At 41.1% G+C, this 26,317-nt stretch overlaps 1 protein-coding gene across 1 annotated transcript in view; it reads left to right on the top strand.

Moving 5' to 3' along the window:
- Positions 1-26,317, top strand: part of pth1r (parathyroid hormone 1 receptor) — a gene marked incomplete at its 5' end in the record, with an annotated part of 94,403 nt that overhangs the window by 47,785 nt on the left and 20,301 nt on the right. The window contains 5 exons of the mRNA XM_055884190.1: positions 14,204-14,314; positions 14,830-14,954; positions 18,034-18,128; positions 23,068-23,254; positions 24,996-25,149. Coding sequence (XP_055740165.1) covers positions 14,204-14,314; positions 14,830-14,954; positions 18,034-18,128; positions 23,068-23,254; positions 24,996-25,149 — 672 coding nt within the window. The remainder of the gene's footprint in view (positions 1-14,203; positions 14,315-14,829; positions 14,955-18,033; positions 18,129-23,067; positions 23,255-24,995; positions 25,150-26,317) is intronic.

The following is a 26,317-nucleotide window of genomic DNA, read 5'->3' as shown; positions in this document are numbered from 1 at the left end:
TGTGTGAATGACCGTCACTTTCAGGCAGACCACAGATTTTCCCGTCTCTGTGGTCAGTATATTTTTTTCAGTTTGATTATTCTAAAGAGGTTTTGGATTCCATATCCAGACAGTCATATTATTTTCTCTTGAACCCCGGTTCATTGTGGTCTTGTGTTCTTTCTGTGTTGGAAGCATTCTTTCTCCGTAAATGAAACTAAGACTGTAGAACTAAGAAATACAAAGGGTATTATTGATGGATTCCCAGTAGTTATATTATCTCTCACAATATTCCCCAAATGTGCACAGATTCTGCAAATGTTCACAGCTTTCAGGCTTAACTTGAAATAGAACTTAAAAGAACACCTTTTTTAAGATCATCAATCATCATCAATCATCAAAAGACTTGTTGGTACAAGATGGTTTCAGTGTTTAAAAGGGAAAGGGTAAAGCAGGCCTGTGGTTCCTCAAAGTGTATTGATCAGAATGATCCCAGACACTAACACTAAGCAGAGCACTTGGCGCCACATTAGAGCTGTCTAAGATGAGTCTCCTTACCTCTTCTGACCACCATCAGCCCTAATGCAGCTTGACATGTCTTGCGTGTCAGTGTCGTATGAGGCGTTATTATTTTTTCAGGTAGCTGGGGGTACAATTCCAGGGTAGATTTCATCCTTCAACAGCTTCCTTCTTCGTCATTTGGGAGAGTATTTGACATTTTAAATGAAATATGTGTTAAGTCGACCTAATATTTTATTACCATGGAGAATGCACATCTTACTTCCAGTTTTGGTCGGTTTCTTTTTAAATTTGTCAATTTGTGAAATGGACAGAAATGCAAATCCCAAATTGAAATAATTGTCTTTAAAAACCTCTGAAGGATCGGACCCTTTTTCCCATTTTTGCCTGAAATGGTATACCCTAATCTAACTGCCTGTAGCTCAGGACCTGAAGTAAGGATATGCACATTCTTGATACCATTTGAAAGGAAACACATTGAAGTTTGTGGAAATGTTAAATTAATGTAGGAGAATATAACACATTAGATCTGGTTAAAGATAATACAAAGAAAAAAACATGCGTTTTTTAAAGTTTTTTTTTGTACCATCATCTTTGGAATGCAAGAGAAAGGCCATAATGTATTATTCCAGCCCAGGTGCAATTTAGATTTTGGCCACTAGATGGCAGCAGTGTATGTGCAAAGTTTTGGACTGATCCAATGAAACATTGCATTTCTATTAAAATATTTGTATCAAGACTGCCGAAACGTGCCTAATTGGTTTATTCATAACTTTTCAAGTTCATAACTGTGCACTCTCCTCAAACAATAGCATCGTATTATTTCACTGTAATAGTTACTGTAACTTGGACAGTGCAGTTAGATGAACAACAATTTAAGCTTTCTGCCAATATCAGATATGTCTATGTCCTGGGAAATGTTCTTGTTACTTACAACCTCATGGTAATCGCATTAGCCTACATTAGCTCAACCGTCCCGCAGGGGACCCACCGATCCTGTAGAGGTTTTAATACATAAACACAGCAAGTAGGTCACATGGGGGAGAGGCGTTGTGCCGTGAGGTATTTCTTTATTTGTTTTTTGAAAGCAGGTTTGCTGTTCATTTGCGCTATATAAGATGGAAGGCAGTTGCATGCACTCATGGCTCTATATAGTACTGTATGTTTCCTTGAATCTGTTCTGGACCTGGGGACTGTGAAAAGAACCCTGGTAGCATGCCTGGTGGGGTAAGTGTGTAAGTGCTGTGTGTGTGACTATGCAAACAATTTGGAATTTCCAACACATTGTTTCTGATATGCTGACCACACCACTCGTGTTGCAAAATAAATGTACACATGCATGTTATTCAATCATTGCACCCACATTGCTCGTGTACATCAACGAGCATCTGTGTAGCCAGGTGCTAAAATATAACTTGTTTCTAATCTCAGCAAAAAAAAGAAACGTCCTCTCACTGTCAACTGTGTTTATTTTCAGTAAACTTAACATGTGTAAATATTTGTATGAACATAACAAGATTCAACAACTGAAACATAAAATGAACAAGTTCCACAGACATGTGACAAACAGAAATGGAATAATGTGTCCCTGAAAAAAGGGGGGATCAAAATCAAAAGTAACTGTCAGTATCTGGTGTGGCCACCAGCTGCATTAAGTACTGCAGTGCATCTCCTCCTCATGGACTGCACCAGATTTGCCAGTTCTTGCTGTGAGATGTTACCCACTCTTCCACAAAGGCACCTGCAAGTTCCCGGACATTTCTGGGGGAAATAGCCCTAGCCATCTCCCTCCGATCCAACAGGTCCCAGACGTGCTCAATGGGTTTGAGATCCGGGCTCTTCGCTGGCCATAGCAGAACACTGACATTCCTGTCTTGCAGGAAATCACGTACAGAACGAGCAGTATGGCTGGTGGCATTGTCATGCTGAAGGGTCATGTCAGGATGAGCCTGCAGGAAGGGTACAACATGAGGGAGGAGGATGTCTTCCCTGTAATGCACAGCGTTGAGATTGCCTGCAATTACAACAAGCTTAGTCCAATGATGCTGTGACACACCGCCCCAGACCATGACGGACCCTCCACCTCCAAATCAATCCCGCTCCAGAGTACAGGCCTCGGTGTAACGCTCATTCCTTCGACGATAAACACGAATCCGACCATCACTCCTGGTGAGACAAAACCGCGACTCGTCAGTGAAGAGCACTTTTTGCCAGTCCTGTCTGGTCCTGCGACGGTTGGTTTGTGCCCATAGACCATGTTGTTGCTGGTGATGTCTGGTGAGGACCTGCCTTACAGGCCTACAAGCCCTCAGTCCAGCCTCTCTCAGCCTATTGCGGACAGTCTGAGCACTGATGGAGGGATTGTGCGTTTTTGGTGTTACTCGGGCAGTTGTTGTTGCCATCCTGTACCTGTCCCACAGGTGTGATGTTCGGATGTACCGATCCTGTGCAGGTGTTACACGTGGTCTGCCACTGCGAGGACGATCAGCTGTCCATCCTGTCTCCTTGTAGCTCTGTCTTACATGCTGACCAGACCGGACATGTCGCGTGCGTCACAAAATAAATGTAGAAATCCATGTTATTCAAATATTGCACCCACACTGCCAACGAGCGTCTGCGATGCCAAGGGCTAAAATATACCTCCTTCCTATTTCTGACGCAGATCGTGCTGGAAGTCCTGCCTCTCCCATCTCCTCATTGGTTTATAGAAGCAGGTACCCATGTGCCATCTCCTCATTGGTTATACCCACGTGGGTGATTGAAAGACGAAATGTTTTGCCAGTTGTCATGGTAAAAGTGTAGATGCCAATCACCATATAAATTCAAAGATGAAAAAGCCTGGAAGGAGAGATGACTAGAAATTATTTGGTTGGCCGTTTTATGTGTGGATTAATTGTCGGAGTAGAAGACCTTGTGCATTTCAGGTAAAATAACAACGATGTTTATATCCCAGGACAAATTAGCTAGCAACAGCAAGCCAGCTAAATAGGACAAATTAGCTAGCAAGTGCAAGCTAACTAGCTAAATTGCTATACATGTTTAATGCTTTTTGGCCTGTCCCCAAATGAATGTAATTGGTTCAGAGTTTGTTTTGATATTTTAACCTGCGTGTCGTGATCACGTTTGGTGTAGGGGGACAAAATACATGTATGCACGATAGCGCACGATGGCGCACACAGGCAGCTGGTCTGGGTTCCGTGTTAGGCTTCTCACAGTACGGACATTGCAATTTATTGCCCTGGCCACATCTGCTGTCCTCGTGCCTCCTTGCAGCATGCCTAAGGCACATTCACGCAGATGAGCATGGACCTCAGGCATCTTTCTTTTGGTGTTTTTCAGAGTCAGTAGAAAGGCCTCTTTAGTGTCCTAAGTTTTCATACCTGTGACCTTAATTGCCAACCGTCTGTAAGCTATTAGAGTATTAATGACCGTTCCAAAGGTGCATGTTCATTAATTGTTTATGGTTCATTGAACAAGCATGGGAAACAGTGTTTTAAAACCCTTTACAATGAAGATCTGTGAAGTTATTTGGATTTTTATGAATTATCTTTGAAAGACAGGGTCCTGAAAAAGGGATGTTTTTTTTGCTGAGTTTATTTGTAACGCTTGATGCGCTGCAAGTCCTGCCTCTCCCGTCTCCTCATCGGTTTTTAGGAGCATATACCCACGTGGGTGATTGAATGATGAACTGAGGTCCACAATCTAGTCCAGTTGGTGGTGGTAATGCACCATATAAAATCCAAAGAATAAGAAGTAGCCTGAAGGACAAGAGATTACTAGAAACAAACTCGGTTTACTCTTTTATCTGTGTATTAATTGTCGGAGTAGAGGACCTTGTGCATTTCAGGTAAAATAACAACCCAAGGTTTATATCCCAGGACAAATTAGCTAGCAACAGCAAGCTAGCTAGCTAAATTGCCATACATATTTAATGCTTTTCGACCTGTCCCCAAATTAATACAGTTGGTTCATAGTTATTTTTGATATTTCAACCTTGCGTGTCCTTATCACGTCTGGTGTGGTTGAATGCAAACACGCGAGCGGTCTGGTCAGCATGTTATAAAAACAAGAAGTGACGCAGTCTTTCCTCAACTCTTAGCCAAGAGAGACTGGCATGCATAGTATTAATATTACCCCTCTGATTACAATGAAGAGCAAGACGTGCCGCTCTGTTCTGGGCCAGCTACAGCTTAACATGGCATTTTTTCGCAGCACCTGACCACATGACTGGACAATAAAATAAGTTAAAACTAGAGCCTGCAGGACTTGCTTTGTGGAGTGTGGTGTCAAAAAAGCAAAGCATCTCTTTATTACGGACATACCTCTGCCCATCTTTACAACCATTGCATCTATACGTTTTAACCATGACAGTTTACAATCTAAGGTAAAACCAAGTAATTTAGACTCCTCAACTTGTTCAACAGCCATACATTTCATTACCAGATTCAGCTGAGGTCTAGAATTTAGGGCATGAGTTTTACCAAATACAATGCTCTTAGTTGTAGAGATGTTCAGGACCAGTGTATTACTGGCCACCCATTCCAAAACAGACTGCAACTGTTTAAGGGCTTCAGTGAATTCATTAGCTGTGGTTGCTGATGTGTATATGGTAGAATCAGGAGCACACATGGACACACATGATTTGTTTAATGCCAGTGGCAGGTCATTGGTAAAAAATAGAAAACAGCAGAGGGCCTAAAGAGCTGCCATGCGGTACAACACAGTTTACATGTTTGACATTAGAGAAGCTTCCATTAAAAAACAACCTCTGAGTTCTATTAGATTGTCTTATCATGGATTCAGAGCTGAGGTTGAAAAGCCATAATACATAAGTTTTCTTAACAACAGGTTATGGTCAATAATATCAAAATCTAACAGTACAGCTCCCACAATCTTCTTATTATGAATGTATTTTAACCAATCATCAGTCATTTGTGTCTGTGCAGTACATGTTCAGTGCCCTTCTATATAAGCGTGCTGAAATTGTTAATTTGTTTACAGTGAAATAGCATTGTATTTGGTCAAACACAATTGTTTCCAACAGTTTGCTAAGAGCTGGCAGCAAGCTGATAGGTCTGCTGTTAGAACCAGTAAAGGTTGCTTTATCACTCTTAGGCAGTGGAATGACTTTGGCTTCCCTCCAGGCCTGAGGACAAAGACATTCCTCTAGGCTCAGACTAAATATATGACAGATAAGAGTGGCTATAAAGTCAGCTACCATCCTCAGTAGCTATCCATCTAAGTTGTCAATGCCATTATTGATCGATAACAATCATTTTCCCACCTCTCCCACACTAACTTACAATGCATTTTTTAATTGTTAGTTTTTTTAATGCATGAATTAGGATGGCTCATTGTTGGCATTTCCTCTAGGTTTTCCCATTTTGCCAATGAAGTAATCATTACAATAATTTGCAACATCAAATGGTTTTGTGATTAATAAGCCATACGATTTGATATGTTGAATGTCTTTCTGCCAACAATTTCATTTAAAGTACATCATTCATTGTACACTACATGACCAAACATATGTGGACACCTTCTCGTCGAACATCTCAGTCCAAAATCATGGGTATTAATATGGAGTTGCTCCCCCCTTTGGTGCTATAACAGCCTCCACTCTTCTGGGAAGGCTTTCCACTAGATATTGAAACATTTCTGCGGGGACTTGCTTCAATTCAGCCACAAGAGCATTAGTGAGTTCAGGCTCTGATGTATGGCGATCAGGCCTGGCTCGTAGTAGGCATTCCAATTCATTCCAAAGGTGTTCAATGGGGTTGAGGTTAAGGCTCTGGGCAGGCCAGTCAAGTTCTTCCACACCAATCTTGACAAACCATTTCTGTATGGACCTTGCTTTGTGCACGGGGGCATTGTCATGCTGAAAAAGGAAAGGACCTTCCCAAACTGTTGGCACAAAGTTAGAACACAGAATTGTCTAGAATGTCATTGTATGCTGTAGCATTAAGATTTCCCTTCACTGGAACTAAGGGTCCTAGCCTGAACCATGAAAAACAGCTCCAGACCATTATTCCTCCTTCACAAAACTTTACAGTTGGTACTATGCATTGGGGCAGGTACCGTTCTCCTGGCATCCCAAACCCAGATTCGTGCGTCAGACTGCAAGATGGTGAAGCATGATTCATCACTCCAGAGAATGCATTTCCACTGCTCCAGAGTCCAATGGTGGCGAGCTTTACACCACTCCAGCCGACGTTTGGCATTGCGCATGGTGAGCTTAGACTTGTGTGCGGCTGCTCGGCCATGGAAACCCATTTCATGAAGCTCCCGACAAACAGTTCTTATGCTGACGTTGCTTCCAGAGGCAGTTTGGAACCCGTTCTGTGAGCTTGTGTGGCATACCACTTCAAGGCTGAGCCGTTGTTGCTCTTAGATGTTTTCATTTCACAATAACATCACTTACAGTTGACCGGGGCAGCTCTAGCAGGGCAGACATTTGACGAACTGACTTGTTGGAAAGGTGGCATCCTATGACGGTGCCACTTCATAAGTCATTGAGCTCTTCAGTAAGGCCATTCTTCTGTCAATGGTTGTCTATGGAGATTGCATGGCTGTGTGCTTGATTTTATACGGATGTGGCTGAAATAACCAGAATCCATTCATTTGAAGGGGTGTCCACATACTTTTGTATATACTGTATAGTGTGTCATTGAGCTTGGCTTCATAATAGTTTCTTCTTCTTTTTGTTGAGTTTAGTTACATAATTTCTTAATTTGCAGTACGTCAGCCAGTCAGATGTCCAGCCAGACTTAGACACTCCTTTTGCCCAATCTCTTTCAACCATAAAGTTTTTCAATTCCTCCTCAATCCATGGAGTCTTAACAGTTCTAATTAATAACCTCTTAAATGCAGTGGAAAAATGTAGATTTCCACCTAAATAGACATACCCAAAAGTAAGTGCTATTCCTGTGTAATTACATGATTCTGACATGGTATATTTGGAAAGAAGACATCTGGGAGATTATGAGGAAATGATCAGAAGATAGTTTGGAGTTACATAGTTTAGAATTCACAAGATCAAGCACACACAAAGCACACACTGTTCTTTTGTTATTTTAGTTTAATTATTGATGACTAGAGCTGGAAACACATCAGATGGCTTCCACAACATGTGAGCAATATCAGAAAAAAATGTGATTGATAGACCTAACTAGAAATGGGCAGATGTTTTAGTAAGTGGTGTCAGGTGTGGTCACGGGACGTTTCCAAGTGTCCCTACACCTCTCCAAAGCGGCATATGTCTGTAAATTAGATAATTCCAGTGCTATTATATATTTGAAATCCCTAAATGCAATTTGTTCAGTATAAAAACAATTTCTACCACATCAACCTCACTCAAACATTGTGGTGGTGTTATGGAGTATCCAGCTACATTCAAGTGTCCTTTCAACCTCTCCAAAGTGTCCGAATGTGGTAATCGAACTGTTTTTGCACACGGAATGTGCCTAAAAGTTATTGTACACTATAAAAACTAAAGTTCTACAGCGTCAACCTCTCTCAAACATTGTGGCGGTGTCGGGACATACAGGGGATATGGATGCGTAAGCAAGCAACATATTTTTGATGCGCAAAGATATAGTCACTTGGTGGATATTCGATGTTGCCATTAAGTCATACGTCATCAGATAACATAAGCTAGATTTGTTCCTACCAACCTAAGGATTAATTTGATACTCCCCATGTAGCTATAACTCAAACACAGACCAAATTGAAGCTTACCTTGTAAGATGTTTGCTGTTTGGTGAAAACGTTGTGTAATATGAATATTTTGATTCTCAGGGCTGGTGATCAATAACGGTAGGTCACAGGCAGACAAATAAGATATCCTCATGATCTGTGAAGTCCCAGCTTTCGGTGTCTATTAACTGAAAGCTGCACCATCGAGAGCATCCTGACTGGTTGCATCACTAGCTGGTATGGCAACTGCTCGGCCTCCGACCGCAAGGCATTAGAGGGTAGTGCGAACGGCCCAGTACATCACTGGGGCCAAGCTTCTTGCCATCCAGGACCTCTATACCAGGCGGTGTCAGAGGAATGCCCTAAAAATTGTTTAAGACTCCAGCCACCCTAGTCATAGACTGTCCTCTTTGCTACCGCACGGCAAGCGGTACCGGAGCGCCAAGTCTAGGTCCAAGAGGCTTGTAAACAGCTTCTACCCCCAAGCCATAAGACTCCTGAACAGCTAGTCAAATGGTTACCCAGACTATTTTCATAGCCTTTACACCATTGCTACTCTCTGTCATCTATGCATAGTCACTTTAACTCTACCTACATGTACAGTTGAAGTTGGAAGTTTACATACACTTTAGCCAAATACAATTAAACTCAGTTTTCCACAATTCCTGACATATAATCCTAGTAAAAATTCCCTGTCTTAGGTCAGTTATGGTCACCACTTTATTTTAAGAATGTGAAATGTCCGAATAATAGTAGAGAGAATGATTTATTTCAGCTTTTATTTCTTTCATCACATTCCCAGTTGTTCAAACGTTTACATACATTCAATTAGTATTTGGTAGCATTGCCTTTAAATTGTTTAACTTTGGTCAAACGTTTCAGGTAGCCTTCCACAAGCTTCCCACAATAAGTTGGGTGAATTTTGGCCCATTCCTCCTGACAGCTGGTGTAACTGAGTCAGGTTTGTAGGCCTCCTTGCTCGCACACACTTTTTCAGTTCTGCCCACAAATTTCTATAGGATTGAGGTCAGCACTTTGTGATGGCCACTCCAATAACTTGACTTTGTTGTCCTTGTGGCCATTTTGCCACAACTTTGGAAGTATGCTTGGGGTCATTGTCGATTTAGAAGACCCATTTGCAATCAAGCTTTAACTTACTGACTGATGTCATGAGATGTTGCTTCAATATATTCACATAATTTTCCTACCTCGTGATGCCATCTATTTTGTGAAGTGCACCAGCACTCCTGCAGCAAAGCACACCCACAACATGATTCTGCCACCCTCGTGCTTCACGGTTGGGATGGTGGTCTTCGGCTTGCAAGCCCCCCCCCCCCCCCTTTTTCCTCCAAACCTAACGATGGTCATTATGGCCAAACAGTTGTATTTTTGTTTCATCAGCCCAGAGGGCATTTCTCCAAAAAGTACAATCTTTGTCCCCATGTGCAATTGCAAACCGTAGTCTGGCTTTTTTTAGCGGTTTTGGAGCAGTGGCTTCTTCCTTGCTGAGCGGCCTTTCAGGTTATGTCAATATAGGTCTCATTTTACTGTGGATATAGATCCTTTGCTGTTGTTCTGGGATTGATACGCACTTTTCTCACCAAAGTAGATTCATCTCCAGGAGACAGAACGCGTCTCCTTCATGAGCGGTATGACTGCTGCGTGGTCCCATGGTGTTTATACTTGCGTACTATTGTTTGTACAGATGAACGTGGTACCTTCAGGCATTTAGAAATTGCGCTCAAGGGTGAACCAGACTTGTGGAGGTCTACAATCTTTTTCCTGAGGTCTTGGCTGATTTCTTCCGATTTTCCCATGATGTCAAGCAAAGAGACACTGCGTTTGAAGGTAGGCCTTGAAATACATCCACAGGTACACCTCCATTGACTCAAATGTCAATTAGACTATCAGAAGCCATGACATTTTCTGGAATTTTCCAAGCTGTTTAAAGAAACAGTCAACTTAGTTTGTAATCTTGTGACCCATCTTGTGTAATACAGTGAATTATAAGTGAAATAATCTGTCTGTAAACAATTGTTGGAAAAATTACTTGTCACGCACAAAGTATAATGTCCTACCTCAACTAACCGGTGTCCCCGCACATTGACTCTATTTGTACCCCCCTGTATATAGTCGCTATTGTTATTTTACTGCTGCTCTTTACTTGTTATTTTTATCTTCTCTGTATTTTTTTTAACTGCATTGTTGGTTAGGGGCTCATAAGGAAGCATTTCACTGCACATGTGACTAATAAAATTCCGTGTTTATTTAATTTATGCTTCACAATGTTAACCCGGAAGGTAGGTAGCAGCGATCTTGAAATGAGGTCCTCGGCTCAGCCTGCCCTTATAAATTAGTGTACCCATATATGGTAGTAATGTTTCTTATTTATCACATCAGCCCAAATAATGTAACATCAAACAATCATTGTTTTCCCACATCATTTCAATGAAATTACATTGAACCACGGTGGGTGCATCAGAGATGACTACTTAACCTGTATACCTGGTGACGCTGTCAGAGAGTAGTAGAATCGACTTAGCCTGTTGGCTGTAACCTGACCCCTTTTTGAAAGGTTGCACACTATCAAGGCGAGACCCAAATGCAACCACAGGAGGCAGATGGTTAGAGTCCTACAAATGTTTATTAATCTAAAGGACAGGCAAAAAGGTCAAAACCAGATCAGAGTCCAGGAGGTACAGAGTGGCAGACAGGCTCGTGGTCAAGGCAGGCGGGTACAAAGTCCAGAAACAGGCAAGGGTCAAAACCGGGAGGACTAGGAAAAAAAGGCGAATGCAAAAAGCAAGCGAACGGGAAAACTGCTGGTTGACTTGGAAACATGCCAGACAAACTGGCACAGAGAGACTGGAAACACAGGGATAAATACACTGGGAAAAATAAGCGACACCTGGAGGTGGTGGAGACAATCACAAGGACAGGTGAAACAGATCAGGGCGTGACACACGTCTTCACAATCATAGCTCAGCTGAAGCTGAAATGTGGGTATGCATATTACCTACCTCTCAAAGAGAGAGGGAAAGCTCTGGTGTACTTTTTGCCTAAAAAAGATTTCAATACCTTATTTGGTGTGCTTGGTTAATTCAGTATTCTTTTTACTTTATAATTTGAGCATTTTCATTTGAACTTCATTTCAACCTAATGTGCACATTGTTTATTTGACATCATTATGTTCTGTACAGTATAGCCTATGTTGTAGTTAGTCTCATGATGACCCTGTAGAAATTTGTAACGATGTACGCTGAGAGTCAGGAAGTTCAGGGACTGAATACATTTAATAAATAAACAAAGTTGAACAAAAAAAGAAACACTAACAGCTAGATACAGAAACACTAACACCTAGGGAAGGAACCAAAGGGAGTGACATAAATAGGGCAGGTAATCAAGGAGGTGATGGAGTCCAGGTGAGTGTCAATAAGTGCTGGTGCACATGACGAGGGTGACAGGTGCGTGTAATAATCAGCAGTCTGGTGACCTAGAGGCCAGAGAGGGAGTATACGTGACAAAAATATGGTGGAAACTTTTGCTGTTAACTGGCCATTATGTTTTATAAATAGTTTTTATTTTTGTAATGTTGACAACATTGGCTAAGAAAAGTGTGCCCTTTATTTGGAATAGGCTAAAGCTCATTTTGGTCTCCTCTATTGTGGAAAAACCTTGCATGCTGACTCAAACTCAAAGAATAGCAACTGAATACATTTTTGAGGCGTTTGGCTTTTCTTCCAGATTTGCCTTGACCATGTCTTATGTGAGCACCCCTTGGTGTTATGTGCCACTGTAAACTTGTGGTTAGCCAAACTATTATTAGAACTGTGGAGGGATGACTGTTTCAAATGGTTTGCACCGTGTGGTTGTAAAATTAGCAAATAGTAATGAACTGATCTTTCTATTCTAACTATTTTGAAAGTGGTGGCTGGTAGGGTGGTGGGCCAACCTCAGCCCAAGGCCAGGGTCTTGTTTAGTGTTGCAGTGTTTCACTGTGAAGTCCCATCTATTTGTTATTATTTCTCATTTGTGCCTTAAATACACATGAGTTCTCCATTACTTCCCTGAGACAACGTTTTCATTGAGGGAGACACTGAGGTTTGCCTGGTTAGGTCAGTGGAGGGATGTGGGCTCAAGACCCCAGACCTTGCAGTGTGTGAAAATAGCTCAATATTCAAACGTGTGGTCTTGGTGTAAAAGCTTGCAACTATCAAAACTCTACTGCGATATGTTTTGACATCTGCAAGACTTGAATCAAATGACTGGAGGGAAAAGAAAGCGCTATTATAAACCTCAATTACATCACCGATACCAAAGTCCCCCACTCCCCCATAGTCACATTTATATTTATGGTCATGGTCATGGAATTTATAGGAAATTATATATGTGTGTGTTCTGTGTTTAATTTGAGCCTGTTGGTAGGTGGTCCGATGGGTTATAAAAGTTCAGTGAAAAAAAACTTCAACCTAAGACCGATTTCACTCCCAGGACATGTGATCATTGATATAGAAAAACCTGAAGCATCTTAGGCTTCTCTCTCAATCCAAAACCAGTTGAAAAAATATGAAGTGTGCCCTCTAATTATGATATCCGAATGGCGGGCGATTTTGAAGGCACATAAAAATAATGTCGTCATAGCCTCTTTGTAATATTGATTACATGAATGAGAAAGTAATACATTTCATAGCAAAGAGAAAACCGTTTTTGTTTTATCCTTATCTAGTTATTAGTGGTGAGTGTGGGGAAGATGTTTTCAATAATAGAAAATGAAAGCGTAGCCAGAAAGTGGCTTCTGCCAGGGATCTGTGGGGAGAGGGTACTACATTCCCACTGTCGGAAGGCTAAGGTTTCTGCACCATTTGGTATAGCTAACAATTAAGAATAATTTTGTTCTAAAATGCTACTGCTGCCCCTTTGTATCAATGAACATAAGGTTGCTTGACATCTATCTAGGGTTTGTTCTGTTTGCCAAAGCAACAATTCCTTGCGAGTCAAAGGCATTTTTTGCTAACTTGCTTAAAGTATACAAACAAAAACTTTACCGCGCTGTACGCATACCCAGGGGGTGAGGAAGAAAGATTTTACAAGAGGGTGGAAATAAGAGAGGTTAGCAGAACTGCTAACTGCTTGACTCTGCTCTTCCACTGTGGTGAACTAGACTGTCTCAGTGGTGTACCATAGTATCTTTGTTTTTTTCCCAAGGGATCCAGAACCCTGCACCATTGTCGCTGTTGTTTTCTTGATTTTGCATGGAATTTCCACAAATAAGATCCATATTGAAACCACTTTAACAGAAGAGATACACTTTATGTTGAAGTGTGTGAGTGCTGCGGTAAGATCATAAACATTCAATAAATAGTGCATTTAGGCCTATGCCCCTCCTATGGATCACTAGAAACATGCCTGCATAGGCCTCCTCAGTTATTTCCCGACTGCAACATTGCAAGTCTCCTTTTCATGCGGCGGAAGAAACATAGAGTAACAAGCATGTCTTTCTTGTGAGGTGGACGTAAACAGTGGAAGCAGATTCATGCCAAAACAAAGTACAATAAAAACATTGAAGTATGACACAAATTTGCTTGAAAATGTTGACATTTTGAGCTATTTTCGGAATTATATGCTTGTTTGTTTAGCATTAATTGTAGTTTTGATGGAGAGCAGCAGCCACAAATCTTCTCTGGATGATCAAACATATCCAGCAGACAGAAGACATCACTGCTATAGATGACTGGTGTTGTGAACAAGGGACATTATATCCATTTCCTACTTACCCACCAATTAACAGGCTACTGGGGCCATCTTTCTCTACATGCTATTTATGACCATGACATTAGGTTAAAGTTCGTTTGTGTATCCTTTTCAGGGGACAACACAATCTAAAAACAGCTACTCATTGGTGTCTTGGAATATAACGAAGCCTAAGGCGACGTAATGTTGGAGCCAAGGCAGTGAACAGTCAACGTCACTGGGCTTAAATGTCACTACTGCTTTGGCTCTATTCCTGCAGATGGTTACTGCTCGCCAGAGTGGGATGGCATTGTTTGTTGGCCTGAGGGGTCTCCTGGAAAGCTGGTGTCCACTGCCTGTCCAGAGTACATTTACGACTTCAACCATAAAGGTAAGACAGGCCCTGGGTAGCCTGCAGTTCAACAGTTCTCTTTCACTGAGCTCATTTTCAGTGTTACGTCAAATGTACGCACGCATGACTAATTTGCTTTGGATAAAAGTGTCTGCTAATTGGCATATATTATAGGGAATGGTGTTCACTATTGTAAAATCTGAAAACAACCTCTTGTAACTGCTTTACTCTGGAAGACAGCATGGGGCGTTGCTTTTGAATACGTTTCTATAGTTACATCGACGCAACAAGATGTGATCTTTTAAAACTTGAGTTCTTCATCTAACAAGGCTGTTACACTGGAAGAAATACACATGATTTCTGATGTGATGACATTCTACCAAACTCCTAACATACTATTCACTTTGTTTCCTAGAAAATGCCAACAGACATTTATTCTAGGAAATTGTCACGCACAGCATATCCTAGTATACAACACCAATATGTACTTACAGGTGAAAAGAAATGACACGTGCATTGTCATTCTGTTGTATTCTATGTGTTGTATTCTACAGGACTAGCCTATCGTCGATGTGACAACAATGGGACGTGGGAGCTGACCACTACCAACAACAAGACATGGGCAAACTACAGTGAATGTGCAAAATTCCTCTCGCACTATAACCAAAATAATGAGAAGGTGAGGGTCAAGTCTATCCTAGCATGCATTTCTTCACACCATTAGACAATGCCAACTTTGTCAGAGACGTGACACAATAGCAGTGGACAGGGACAATGGCCATTGTGTGTATTTTTTCTGAAAAGAAAGTGTGACATTTAAGTCTATTTCAATCTATTGTTTGAGGGCAGTTCTAGCATTAGCCTACACAATCAATGTGGAGGTATTGGAATGTGTATGATATTGGACGTGTGATCTGATTGGTAAGAAACTAGGCCCTTTTTACTGGTGTAGGTTAGGCCGCTTTTCATTTCTGTCACAATTCAGATGGAGCTGTAGGGGGATGTGTGTGTGAGTATACTGCAGGAGCTAGCTAGCTACTGCTCTCTGAGGGCTCAATCATTCTCTAACCTCACATGTCTAACTTCTTGAACCTCTACAGTGTTCATCGTCTGTCTGCCATCCCCATTGTTAGACTCGTTTACATTCTGCTTTTTCTGGTGCTTCTACCCATTTGCAGGAAACCTAACAATGACAAAAGATATGTAGAAGATCAACATAAAAACCCTGTTTACCATTTAGATGAAGAATGTCGCCAAATGGAACAAAAGACGTGTCCCCTCAGAAATGTGAGGCTACTTCAAATGAAAAGCAGACATGCCAATTCTTTACTATTGCCTTATTTCCCCATTGGAGATTATGTGAACAATGTTTGGAATGATTATAATTGTGTTTGGAACAAATAATCTATTGCTATATTAAGCGAAGCGTTACCTCCATTGAACCCCTTCTTACAATCTGATATGATAGGCTTCTTCTTCTGACTTAAATATATTGGAGCTGAATTGGATATCGGAATAAAGGCTATATGACAGGCACATCTCTCCAAAAATGAGTGCTCTAGCCAGGATTTCGAGGAAAAGATTCAACATGTGGAAAATGTAAGAAAAATGTCTTAAACACTTTAAAGTATCTTTAATCCTAGAAAAACTGCTGATACTGTTACGTCTTTATTTTTGCTTAGTTCCGTTATCATCACAGAGGCCATTCCAATTCCTTTCATTCTATTATTTCCTCTGCCCTCAACTGTTATTTGATGTGCTCATTGATCAAATGGATTGCCTGTTACACTCAGTCCTGGGCCAATGGACAACAAGGTTGGGCTACATTTGAATTGAAGGCAGTAAATTCAGGAAGCAAGCAAAAATTACAATTCAATAATCGAAAAAAATGCATTTATTTTCAATGACTTCTCAATTAGCTGAAAAGTAGAAGCTATTTCAAAAGTTTAGAATTTTTTTATTCAAATCACTTCCTGAATTGACTGCCTTCAATTTGAATTGAGCCCAAGTCTAGTGGTCAGCAGGTTGCCATGGGTAACAGGTTGCCATGGGTAACACTGGGCCATGTAAAAGGAGGCGGTAAGTAATCAGTCCCTGAATGACGAGTCGAGGGCGCTAAGCAGGAAATTGTCGAACGCTACTCCCCACCCTTAACCTGAGCAAGGATACTTAGCTGTTAGCTCCAGCCAAGGTTCAGAAAAGGTCATCCTGAGTACTGTAGGTTGGATTCAGTCTGGTTTAACCAGGCTATCTGCTTTTGGGCTTACTCCCATAATAACGTGCACCAGAGACCGCTTACTGCAACCCAAAATATCTGGCTTCATATGAATATTAAACCAAACTTCTCTGGTCTCTCCCCGCACGTGCATTCTTCTCTCCTCCTTTTAAATGTGGGTCTCAACATTACGGTTGTGGGCGAGGATGTCATGGGTATCCTTCCATCCACATTTTGAGGAGAGGGCCCCTGATTTATTTCTTCTTAGACTTCAAATGTTTATGTTGATGGTCTCCTGGTCCCAGGACTCATAGCAGCAGCTATAGTTAATGAAAAATGCATATGCACCAAATTAAACCCTTCAGCCGTGCACCACAACTTAGGAACCCTTGGGTTTGGCACTGTGTCCCCATCCCTAAATGATAACAGCAGTGGAGTAGGCTCTGGTTACAGCAGGCCCCAGAGGAGCCTCTCCACTAGGCTGTGTTGATCCAGCAACCACGGCTAGCTAGCTAGAGGCCAGACCTGGATTCAAACAGTATTTCAAATACTTTGAGAGTATGATTGAGTCCTGCCTGGAGTGCCAGGTGAACAGGATTTATTTTAGCCAGGCAAGCTCAATCAAGTGCAGCTAAAATATTTGAAATAAAACCAATCCTATTTGAATCCAGGTTTTTTTAGCAGCTCACCTCTCCAGCAGTATGTCCTCTGGTTGCCTGCTCTGTGCTGTAATCTCCAGCTGGAAGCCCCAGCACGCACCACACCCCACCCCACCCAGGGCTTTTGTCAGTGCGGCACATCTCTCAAGCCAAATATTCTGTTTATTAGAAATCTCCATCTCAGTCTGACATTTGGCGGGCATCCCATTGCCTGGTGGGCGTCAGTCCTCTGGTGGGCAGCTCACTGTCAGAAGTAACGTACCTTATTTTATTCAGAAACTAATCAGAGGCCTGGAATGGTCGCACACCATGAAATGACCTTAGACCTTGGAATGGTCGCACACCATGACATGACCTTAGACCTTGGAATGGTCGCACACCATGACAGCACCTTTGAGCTTTAAGATGCATGGTGTTTTGTTTTTGGTCCGCGGCAGTTTTCTGTTTAGTAATGCGTAGCCTGCAACTGTGAGTCATTTTTGTCGTATAGTAACATTATCCTCAGTGCCTCTATAAAGGTTCAAACAGTGAGGCACAGAGACCCTATGAACGCTTTCAGCAGATTTATGGGGACAATATTGTGTAATTGGAATGTCCTGAGTCAATGACTTTTATGTTGAAAAAAAAAACAATCAATGTAGCACATCAGGTACACTTATCAAACATCTATCACATCCTCAAGCAGGCTACTGTAAGTAGGCCGACAACTCTGAGTAGACAGTTCACTCCTGACCTGCCACCTGATATGACTAACAATATATCTCCTTCGTATGACCTTGTCTCTCTCAACAGGAAGTATTTGAACGTCTGTACCTTATCTACACAATGGGCTACTCTGTCTCTCTTAATATTTATCCTTCAAACGATCTTGTCTCTCTCAACAGGAAGTATTTGACCGTTTGTACCTCATCTACACAGTGGGCTACTCCATCTCTCTGGGATCACTTATGGTGGCTGTGATCATCCTGGGTTATTTCCGGTGAGTAGTACTTGTCTTTGGGAAAATTCCTTCCTCAGTCAATATTTTATCTCCCACCAAATCTCTCATCAAATGTTTGTGTGGTGAAACAAAGAGACAAAGCCTGCAAAATGTGTTTGTGTAATGTTTTACCTTTGCTTTTCCATGAGCGTTTGACTTTTAAAAGGATTAGAGGTGGCTGCCTTTGAGGTTGTTGCCTTGGAGCCAGCGTGTAATTGTGAATCGTGCCTCATCTTGCTGGCATTTACAGTAGTCTTTGTTATTTTCATACTTATTCATCTCAGACCTCAGCCGTGGTTAGTGGTTATATTTACTTGGTTGTATGTTTACATGAAGATGTGGGCGGCAGGTAGCCTAGTGGTTAGAGCATTGGGCCAGTAACCGAAAGGTTGCTGGATCGAATCCCTGAGCTGACAAGGTAAAAATCTGTCGTTCTACCCCTGAACAAGGCAGTTAACCCACGGTTCCCCGGTAGGCTGTCATTGTAAATAAGAATTTGTTCTTAACTTACTTGCCTAGTTAAATAAAAATAAATATCACTAATATATTGGTGTGCAGTTTCACCCTAATTTAATATTCTGTCATGTCCGGGCGGTTAAGGCAGGCTGAAAGAGAAATAGATTGGCAAATTAATTCTGACAGTCAATTTGATATGTAGTGAATTTGGTTGGATTTTCTAGAGACAGTTACTTTGTTCTTATCATTGCCTTAGCCAAATAACAAATTACAAAAAACAAATTCAGCCACATGAACAGTAATCCTTGCACACAAGGTTGTATTTGTTTGACATTTTACATTGAATCGTTTCATTTTTCTTTTAGGTGATTAATGCAAGGAAACCTCCCCATTATTTACAAATTTTTGTTTAGCGGAGGGAGAGTGTCAAGTCCAGGAATTGGTGTAAAGTTGTGTTCACAAACATTGCGCTCAACGTGACTTAGAGCCTAAGCCAGGCTTCTCAGAAGGGAGTAAATGTTTTAAGAGAGAGAGACCCTAAACTGGCACCAGGAAATCTACAGGACAAATTAGTTTAATCACACGTCTCGTGGGTCCCCGGGGGTCTGGGCTGACGTCCCAGCAGCGCATTCAGGAGCACTCCAGCTACATCTCCCTCTTCCCTTTAACATGTCAGGCTTTTAAAACCCTCGGACACAGGAGAGGCAGGTTCATAAATGTTTTCTGTGGAGAGACCGAGGGATACATACTGCACATTAGCACTGGTGTTTTTCCTCTTCCTGTTCACAAATTAGTTTCCCTCACCACTTCACAAATCAAAATTCCCAAAGGAGAGCTTGTCCAATATCTTAATAGCCAGTTGAGAGGTGGCAGGTAGCTTAGTAGTTAAGAGCGTTGGGCCAGTAATCCCTAAGCCAAAAAGTTGGCCGATGTACTCTTGAGCAAGGCACCTTAATTGCTCTTTTAAGTCGGTTTGGATAAGTGCGTCTGCTAAATGACTAAAATGTAGTAATGGGTTTGACTGCAGAGGTTAGACACAAGCAAATAATGATTCATGAGTTTTCTGCGGTTACTTGTTATATATACTCACTGCTTGCCACAGTAATACACTGTAGGCCTACACTGATATTGTCACGATCGCCGTCGTCGTGGAAATGACCGGACCAAGGTGCAGCGTGGTGAGCGTACATCTTTCTTTATTATAAATGTCGCCAACAAAACAAGAAACAACAAAAACTAACGTGAAGCTTACTAGGGCTATACAGGCCACTAACAAAGACAACTACCCACAAAATACAAAAGGAAAAAAGGCTGCCTAAGTATGATTCCCAATCAGAGACAACGATAGACAGCTGTCCCTGATTGAGAACCATACCTGGCCAAAACATAGAAACACAGAACATAGAGTTTCCCACCCGAGTCACACCCTGACCAACCAAACATAGAGAATAAAAAGATCTCTACGGTCAGGGCGTGACAGAAACAGGGCTGGGAATTGCCAGGGATATTATCACAATTACGTGCCGATACAATATATATTGCGATTCTCACAATTTTATGTGTATTGCGATTCAATAGTGACATGTTATTGCGATTTGATGTTCCAAAAAGAATGCTCACTATATGTCTGCTGCAGAGAAACGAGAGAACATGAGGAAATTAGTTTTGATCAGTCATGGAAATATGAAAACATAATGGCTCGTTATTTAAAATAAGATGGAGAACAAGCTATGCAATGAAATACCAGAGTTTTGGTACAGGTACAGCCGAATAGCACCAAATAACACTACCTAGCAATTGACACTTGGAGTCAAAGTATCAATAAAATAAAATAAAATATTGTCCAAAATAATATGTAACTGTATCGATTTGTTCCCCCATCACTACACTGATAAGGGTTTTTAGAATATTCTTAGCCAAATTGGCTTCATGATCAATAATAATTTTATATCGCTGGAGGCTAACATTTGTTGCCAACATGGGGTGTCTGACAAATGCTTGGATTTACATGAAAGCAAATGTCAGAATATAGATAACCGTTTTTAGTTTGGTTTGCCTGTGTATCGACAACACAATACAATCCGACTCCAACTTCATCAAATTATCCCTTCAATGTTGGCAAGGGATGTTTTGAGGATAATGTGAGAGATAAACTTTTGCTTGTCTGGGAGGAAATACGCATGCTCTTGGATCTGCTCAACACATGCTTGCAATTTTGTTTTTACAGCTCACTTTGAGCTCTGCAATTCAATATTTGTGCTTTTCAAGCCCCTAAATCTCAAGAATGTGTTATAGTCAGCGCGGAATTCAGCTGGCTCTAATTAGGATGAGTATTGTTCTGAAGAGTGTGAAAATACAAACACACGTACACTCACACACGCACACACATCACGCACACATACAGTACCAGTCAAAAGTTTGGACACACCTACTCATTCAAGGGTTTTTCTTTATTTTTACTATTTTATACAATGTAGAATAATAGTGAAGGATAGTGAATAGTGAAACGATGAAATAACACATATGAAAAAGTGTTAAACAAATCAAAATATATTTGAGATTCTTCAAAGTAGCCACCCTTTGCCTTGATGACAGCTTTGCACACTCTTGGCATTCTCTCAACCAGCTTCACCTGGAATGCTTTTCCAACAGTATTGAAGGAGTTCCCACATATGCTGAGCACTTGTTGACTGCTTTTCCTTCACTCTGCGGTCCAACTCATCCCAAACCATCTCAATTGGGTTGAGGTTGGGTGATTGTGGAGGCCAGGTCATCTGATGCAGCATTCCATCACTCTCCTTCTTGGTCAAACAGCCCTAACACAGCCTTGAGGTGTGTTGGGTCAATGTTCTGTTGCAAAACAAATGAAGCGCAAACCAGATGGGATGGCATATCGCTGCAGAAGGCTGTGGTAGCCATGCTGGTTAAGTGTGCCTTGAATTCTAAATAAATAACCGACACTGTCACCAGCAAAGCCCCATCACACCTCCTCCTCCATGCTTCATGGTGGGAACCACACATGTGGAGATCATCCGTTCACCTACTCTGCGTCTCACAAAGACACAGCTATTGGAACCAAAAATCTCAAATTTGGACTCATCAGACCAAAGGACAGATTTCCACTGGTCTAATGTCCATTCCTTGTGTTTCTTAGCCAAAGGAAGTCTCTTCTTCTTACTGGTGTCCTTTTAGTAGTGTTTTCTTTTTGCAGCAATCCGACCATGAAGGCCTGATTCACGCAGTCTCCTCTGAACAGTTGATGTTGAGATGTGTCTGTTACTCGAACTATGTCAAGCAATTATTGGGGCTGCAATCTGAGATGCAGTTACCTCTAATGAACTTATCCTCTGCAGCAGAGGTAACTCTGGGTCTTCCATTCCTGTGGCGGTCCTCGTGAGAGCCAGTTTCATCAAAGAGTGTGATGGATTTTGTGACTGCACTTGAAGAAACGTGCGATTGGCTGATTGGCTCAAACGCATTAAGAATGAAAAAAAATCCACAAATTAACTTTTAGCAAGGTTATTGAAATTTTCCATAATTTTCCATATTGACTGACCTTCATGTCATAAAGTACTGATGGACTGTTGTTTCTCTTTGCATATTTGAGCTGTTCTTGCGTTAAATTCCCAATCTGGCCCTCAAACCATCATGGTCACCTAATAATCCCCAGTTTACAATTGGCTCATTCATCCCCCTCCTCTCCCCTGTAACTATTCCCCAGGTCGTTGCTGCAAATGAGAATGTGTTCTCAGTCAACTTACCTGGTAAAATAACGGTAAAATAAAAATAAATAACAAAATATGGACTTGGTCTTTTACCAAATAGGGATATCTTCTGTATACTACCCCTACCTTGTCACAACACAACTGATTGGCTCAAACGCATTAAGAATTAAAAGAAATCCACAAATTAACTTTTAGCAAGGCACACCTGTTAATTGAAATGCATTCCAGTTGGCTAACCCATGAAGCTGGTTGAGAAAATGCCAAGAGTGCTTTGAGGACAGCTTTGCAGAAAGGGTGTCTACTTTGAAGAATCTCAAATATAAAATATATTTTGATTTCTTTAACACTTTTTTGGGGTTATTACATGATTCCATGTGTTATTTCTTTGTTTTGATGTCTTCACTATTATTCTACAACGTAGAAAATGGTTGAAAAAAATAGAAAAACCCTGGAATGAGTTGCTGTGTCCAAATGTTTGACTGGTACTGTACATACAAACACACTCACTGTGGAAAACTCTTCCCCCCTCCACACACTTACCACCTTGATAAGATTTAAACATTGGTTCCTAGTGTATTAACGGCTTACTAGCGTCAGTTTCTCAGAAGTTTTGCACAAGCGTTTCTGTATTTTTTTCAATGATTGTCTTTGGTTTGAGTAAGCCAATAGTATGACCTAGTATTACCACAACACGACTATTGCTTGTCACTGTGAAGATGATATCTTTTTTTGTACATTTATCTCCTCCACTCATCCAGGCGGTTGCATTGTACCAGGAACTACATCCACATGCACCTGTTTGTGTCTTTCATGCTGCGAGGCATCAGCATCTTCATAAAGGATGTGGTGCTGTACTCTGGCTCTGCCCTAGAGGACATGGAAAGAGTCAGTGTGGAAGATCTCAAGTCCATCACTGAGGCTCCTCCAGCTAACAAAACCCAGTTTGTAAGTACCTAACATTGTCCCCAGACTATAGGAGGATTAATACGTGAGAATAGTAAGTACCAGGCTAAGGTAGTGAAGTTATTGACCAAGGAACCTGTGTAATTATTTACGTAGAACATATTTTCATAAATACAGTTCTGACTGTTTTTGTGAAACGTCTGTTCTAAATTTGTTGGATCATTGTAAAAGGCCGTCCTCTAAGGACATAGTGATCAATGTAATCCAGGGACTATTCGATATGAGTTGCTAGCATTCAGTCATTCCAGCATTCAGTACACCTGACTCTTGAGGCATTTCATTATGATTGTTTTATTACTTTCTCTCGCAGCATTTCTAAATAAGCTAAATCAATGCTATTTGTAAAGACTTGCCACAAAGAAAGTCTGATTATAAAACTGGATAAGAAAGCTAAGAGGATAAGTCTCTCTTGGCTCGCGCATATTATCATACCTCATGAAGCTGGTTGAGAGAGTGCAAAGCTGTCATCAAGTCAAAGGGTGGCTACTTTGAAGAATCTAAAATCTAAAACATATTCGGATTTGTTGAAAACGTTTTTGGTTACTACATGATTCCATATGTGTTATTTCATAGTTTTGATGTCTTCGCTATTATTCTACAATGTAGAAAATAGTAAAAATAAAGAAAAACCCTTGAATGAGTAGGTGTGTCCAAAGTTTTGACCTGTACTGTACATCAAAGTATCCTGGTAGAGGATTAGGACCAGTATTGGAGGTATACGCCTTATCAATTAATAAGCCTAATGGAACCGATCAGAATGTTTAGCTTAAAATGTTGATAAACTCTTAGTTCTTCACGTTTTAAGCGCAGCAGTATGCACACGGCGGTAGGCCTACTCTCAAATGTTCCAAAATGCAATTTGCGGGAAAATTGCACTCTGTCCTGGACAGAGATGGACATTTAGAAAGAGGTGAGATATAATGATGCAACAACTATTATGGGTTGCTCATATGACAAGGATAATATCTTTGGCTGCCAGACAATGAAAGAAAGTTGATTTGAAAAACAATAGAACAGGAGAGCGGAAATGAGAAGTCTTTTAAAAATAATTGCCTCCACGTTTCTATGGTGAGATTTTGGCTTTAGGTTACTTTGAAGCAAGGTAAGTCATGCCTCATAATATGAAGTAAAACATCCAGGTTTCATACAATTTAACGAACCAGAAAAATATAGTGATGCTAATGATAGGCTTAAACATCTTCGGGTGGGCCGTTTGAGGGGGAAAATGGCTAAATTTGAGTATACCCACTTCTCCAGGGACCACTACACCACTGAGTAGGACAGACAGAGGCATAGAGGTTGGCATCTCTTGGGGCATACACAGGCTAAACTACCAGGAATTCCCTGTTGTTTAATTCCCTGTATATTTTATCAACCTCTCCAGGTTTGAGCAATGCATAGTATTAATTGGATTAGAATAAATCTTTCATTGTACAAACCGTGCTTGGAACCTAGAAGTTTCATCATGGAGAGGCTTAAATGTTGGTTTACTCCCTGCAAAGTGAATACACATTTGTCAGTGTACACACTACCCTTAGTGTTTCTGTATGTCACACAAGCCAAGCAGTATATAATAGTGCAAAGCAAGAGTGGATTCTAAAGATTCAAAATGTATGGCTTCAGGTCACTACAAGAAGAACCTTGTGCTTGTGACCATGAAATAGCTTATTGTATTTAGTAAATTCAGGATATTAGATGTATTTGTCTGTTGTGTTTCCTTTAGATTGGCTGTAAATTAGCAGTGACCCTGTTCCTGTATTTCCTGGCCACCAACTACTACTGGATCCTAGTAGAGGGCTTGTACCTCCACAGCCTCATCTTCATGACCTTCTTCTCAGACAGGAAGTACCTCTGGGGATTCACTTTGATTGGATGGGGTATGTGATGTCATAGCAAACACATTTTTTACTGCAGATTCACTGCTACTAATGAAATCAATAAGCTTAAATGAAACCCTTTAAAAACAAATAGATTTGAAGTCGGAAGTGTACATACACGTTAGCCAATATATTTAAACTTAGTTTTTCACAATTCTTGACATTTAATCCTAGTAAAAATTCCATGTCTTAGGTCAGTTAGGATCAACACTTTATTTTAATAATGTGAAATGTCAGAATAATAGTAGAGAATGATTTATTTCAGCTTTTATTTATTTCATCACGTTCCCAGTGGGTCAGAAGTTTACATACACACAATTAGTATTTGGTAGCATTGCCTTTAAATTGTTTAACTTTGGTCAAACGTTTCGGGTAGCCTTCCACAAACTTCCCACAATAAGTTGGGGGAAATTTGGCCCATTCGTCCTGACAGAGCTGGTGTAACTGAGTCAGGTTTGTAGGCTTCCTTGCTCGCAGAACCTTTTTCAGTTCTGCCCACACATTTTCTATAGGATTGAGGTCAGGGCTTTGTGATGGCCACTCCAATACCTTGACTTTGTTGTCCTTAAGCCATTTTGACACAACTTTGGAAATATGCTTGTGGTCAATGTCAATTTGGAAGACCCATTTGCCACCAAGCTTTAACTTCCTGACGGATATCTTGAGATGTTGCTTCATATATCAACATAATTTTCCATCCTCATGATGCCATCGATTTTGTGAAGTGCACCAGTTCCTCCTGCAGCAAAGCACCCCCACAACATGATGCTGCCACCCCCGTGCTTCACAGTTGAGATGGTGTTCTTCGGCTTGCAAGCATCCCCCTTTTTCCTACTAACATAACAATGGTCATTATGGCCAAAAGGTTCTATTTTTGTTTCATCAGACCAGAGGACATTTCTCCAAAAAGTACAATCTTTGTCCCCATGTGCAAACTGCAGTCTGGCTTTTTTATGTTGGTTTTGGAGCAGTGGCTTCTTCCTTGCTGAGCGGCCATTCAGGTTATGTTGATATAGGACTCGTTTTACTGTGGATATAGATACTTTTGTACCCGTTTCCTCCAGCATCTTCACAAGGTCCTTTGCTGTTGTTCTGGGATTGTTTTGCACTTTTCGCACCACAGTGCGTTCATCTCTAGGAGACAGAACGCGTCTCCTTCCTGAGCGGT

The sequence above is a fragment of the Salvelinus fontinalis genome, chromosome 26, assembly GCF_029448725.1.
Source record: "Salvelinus fontinalis isolate EN_2023a chromosome 26, ASM2944872v1, whole genome shotgun sequence".
NCBI lineage: Eukaryota > Metazoa > Chordata > Actinopteri > Salmoniformes > Salmonidae > Salvelinus > Salvelinus fontinalis.
This window is presented reverse-complemented; position numbering and strand designations above follow the sequence as displayed.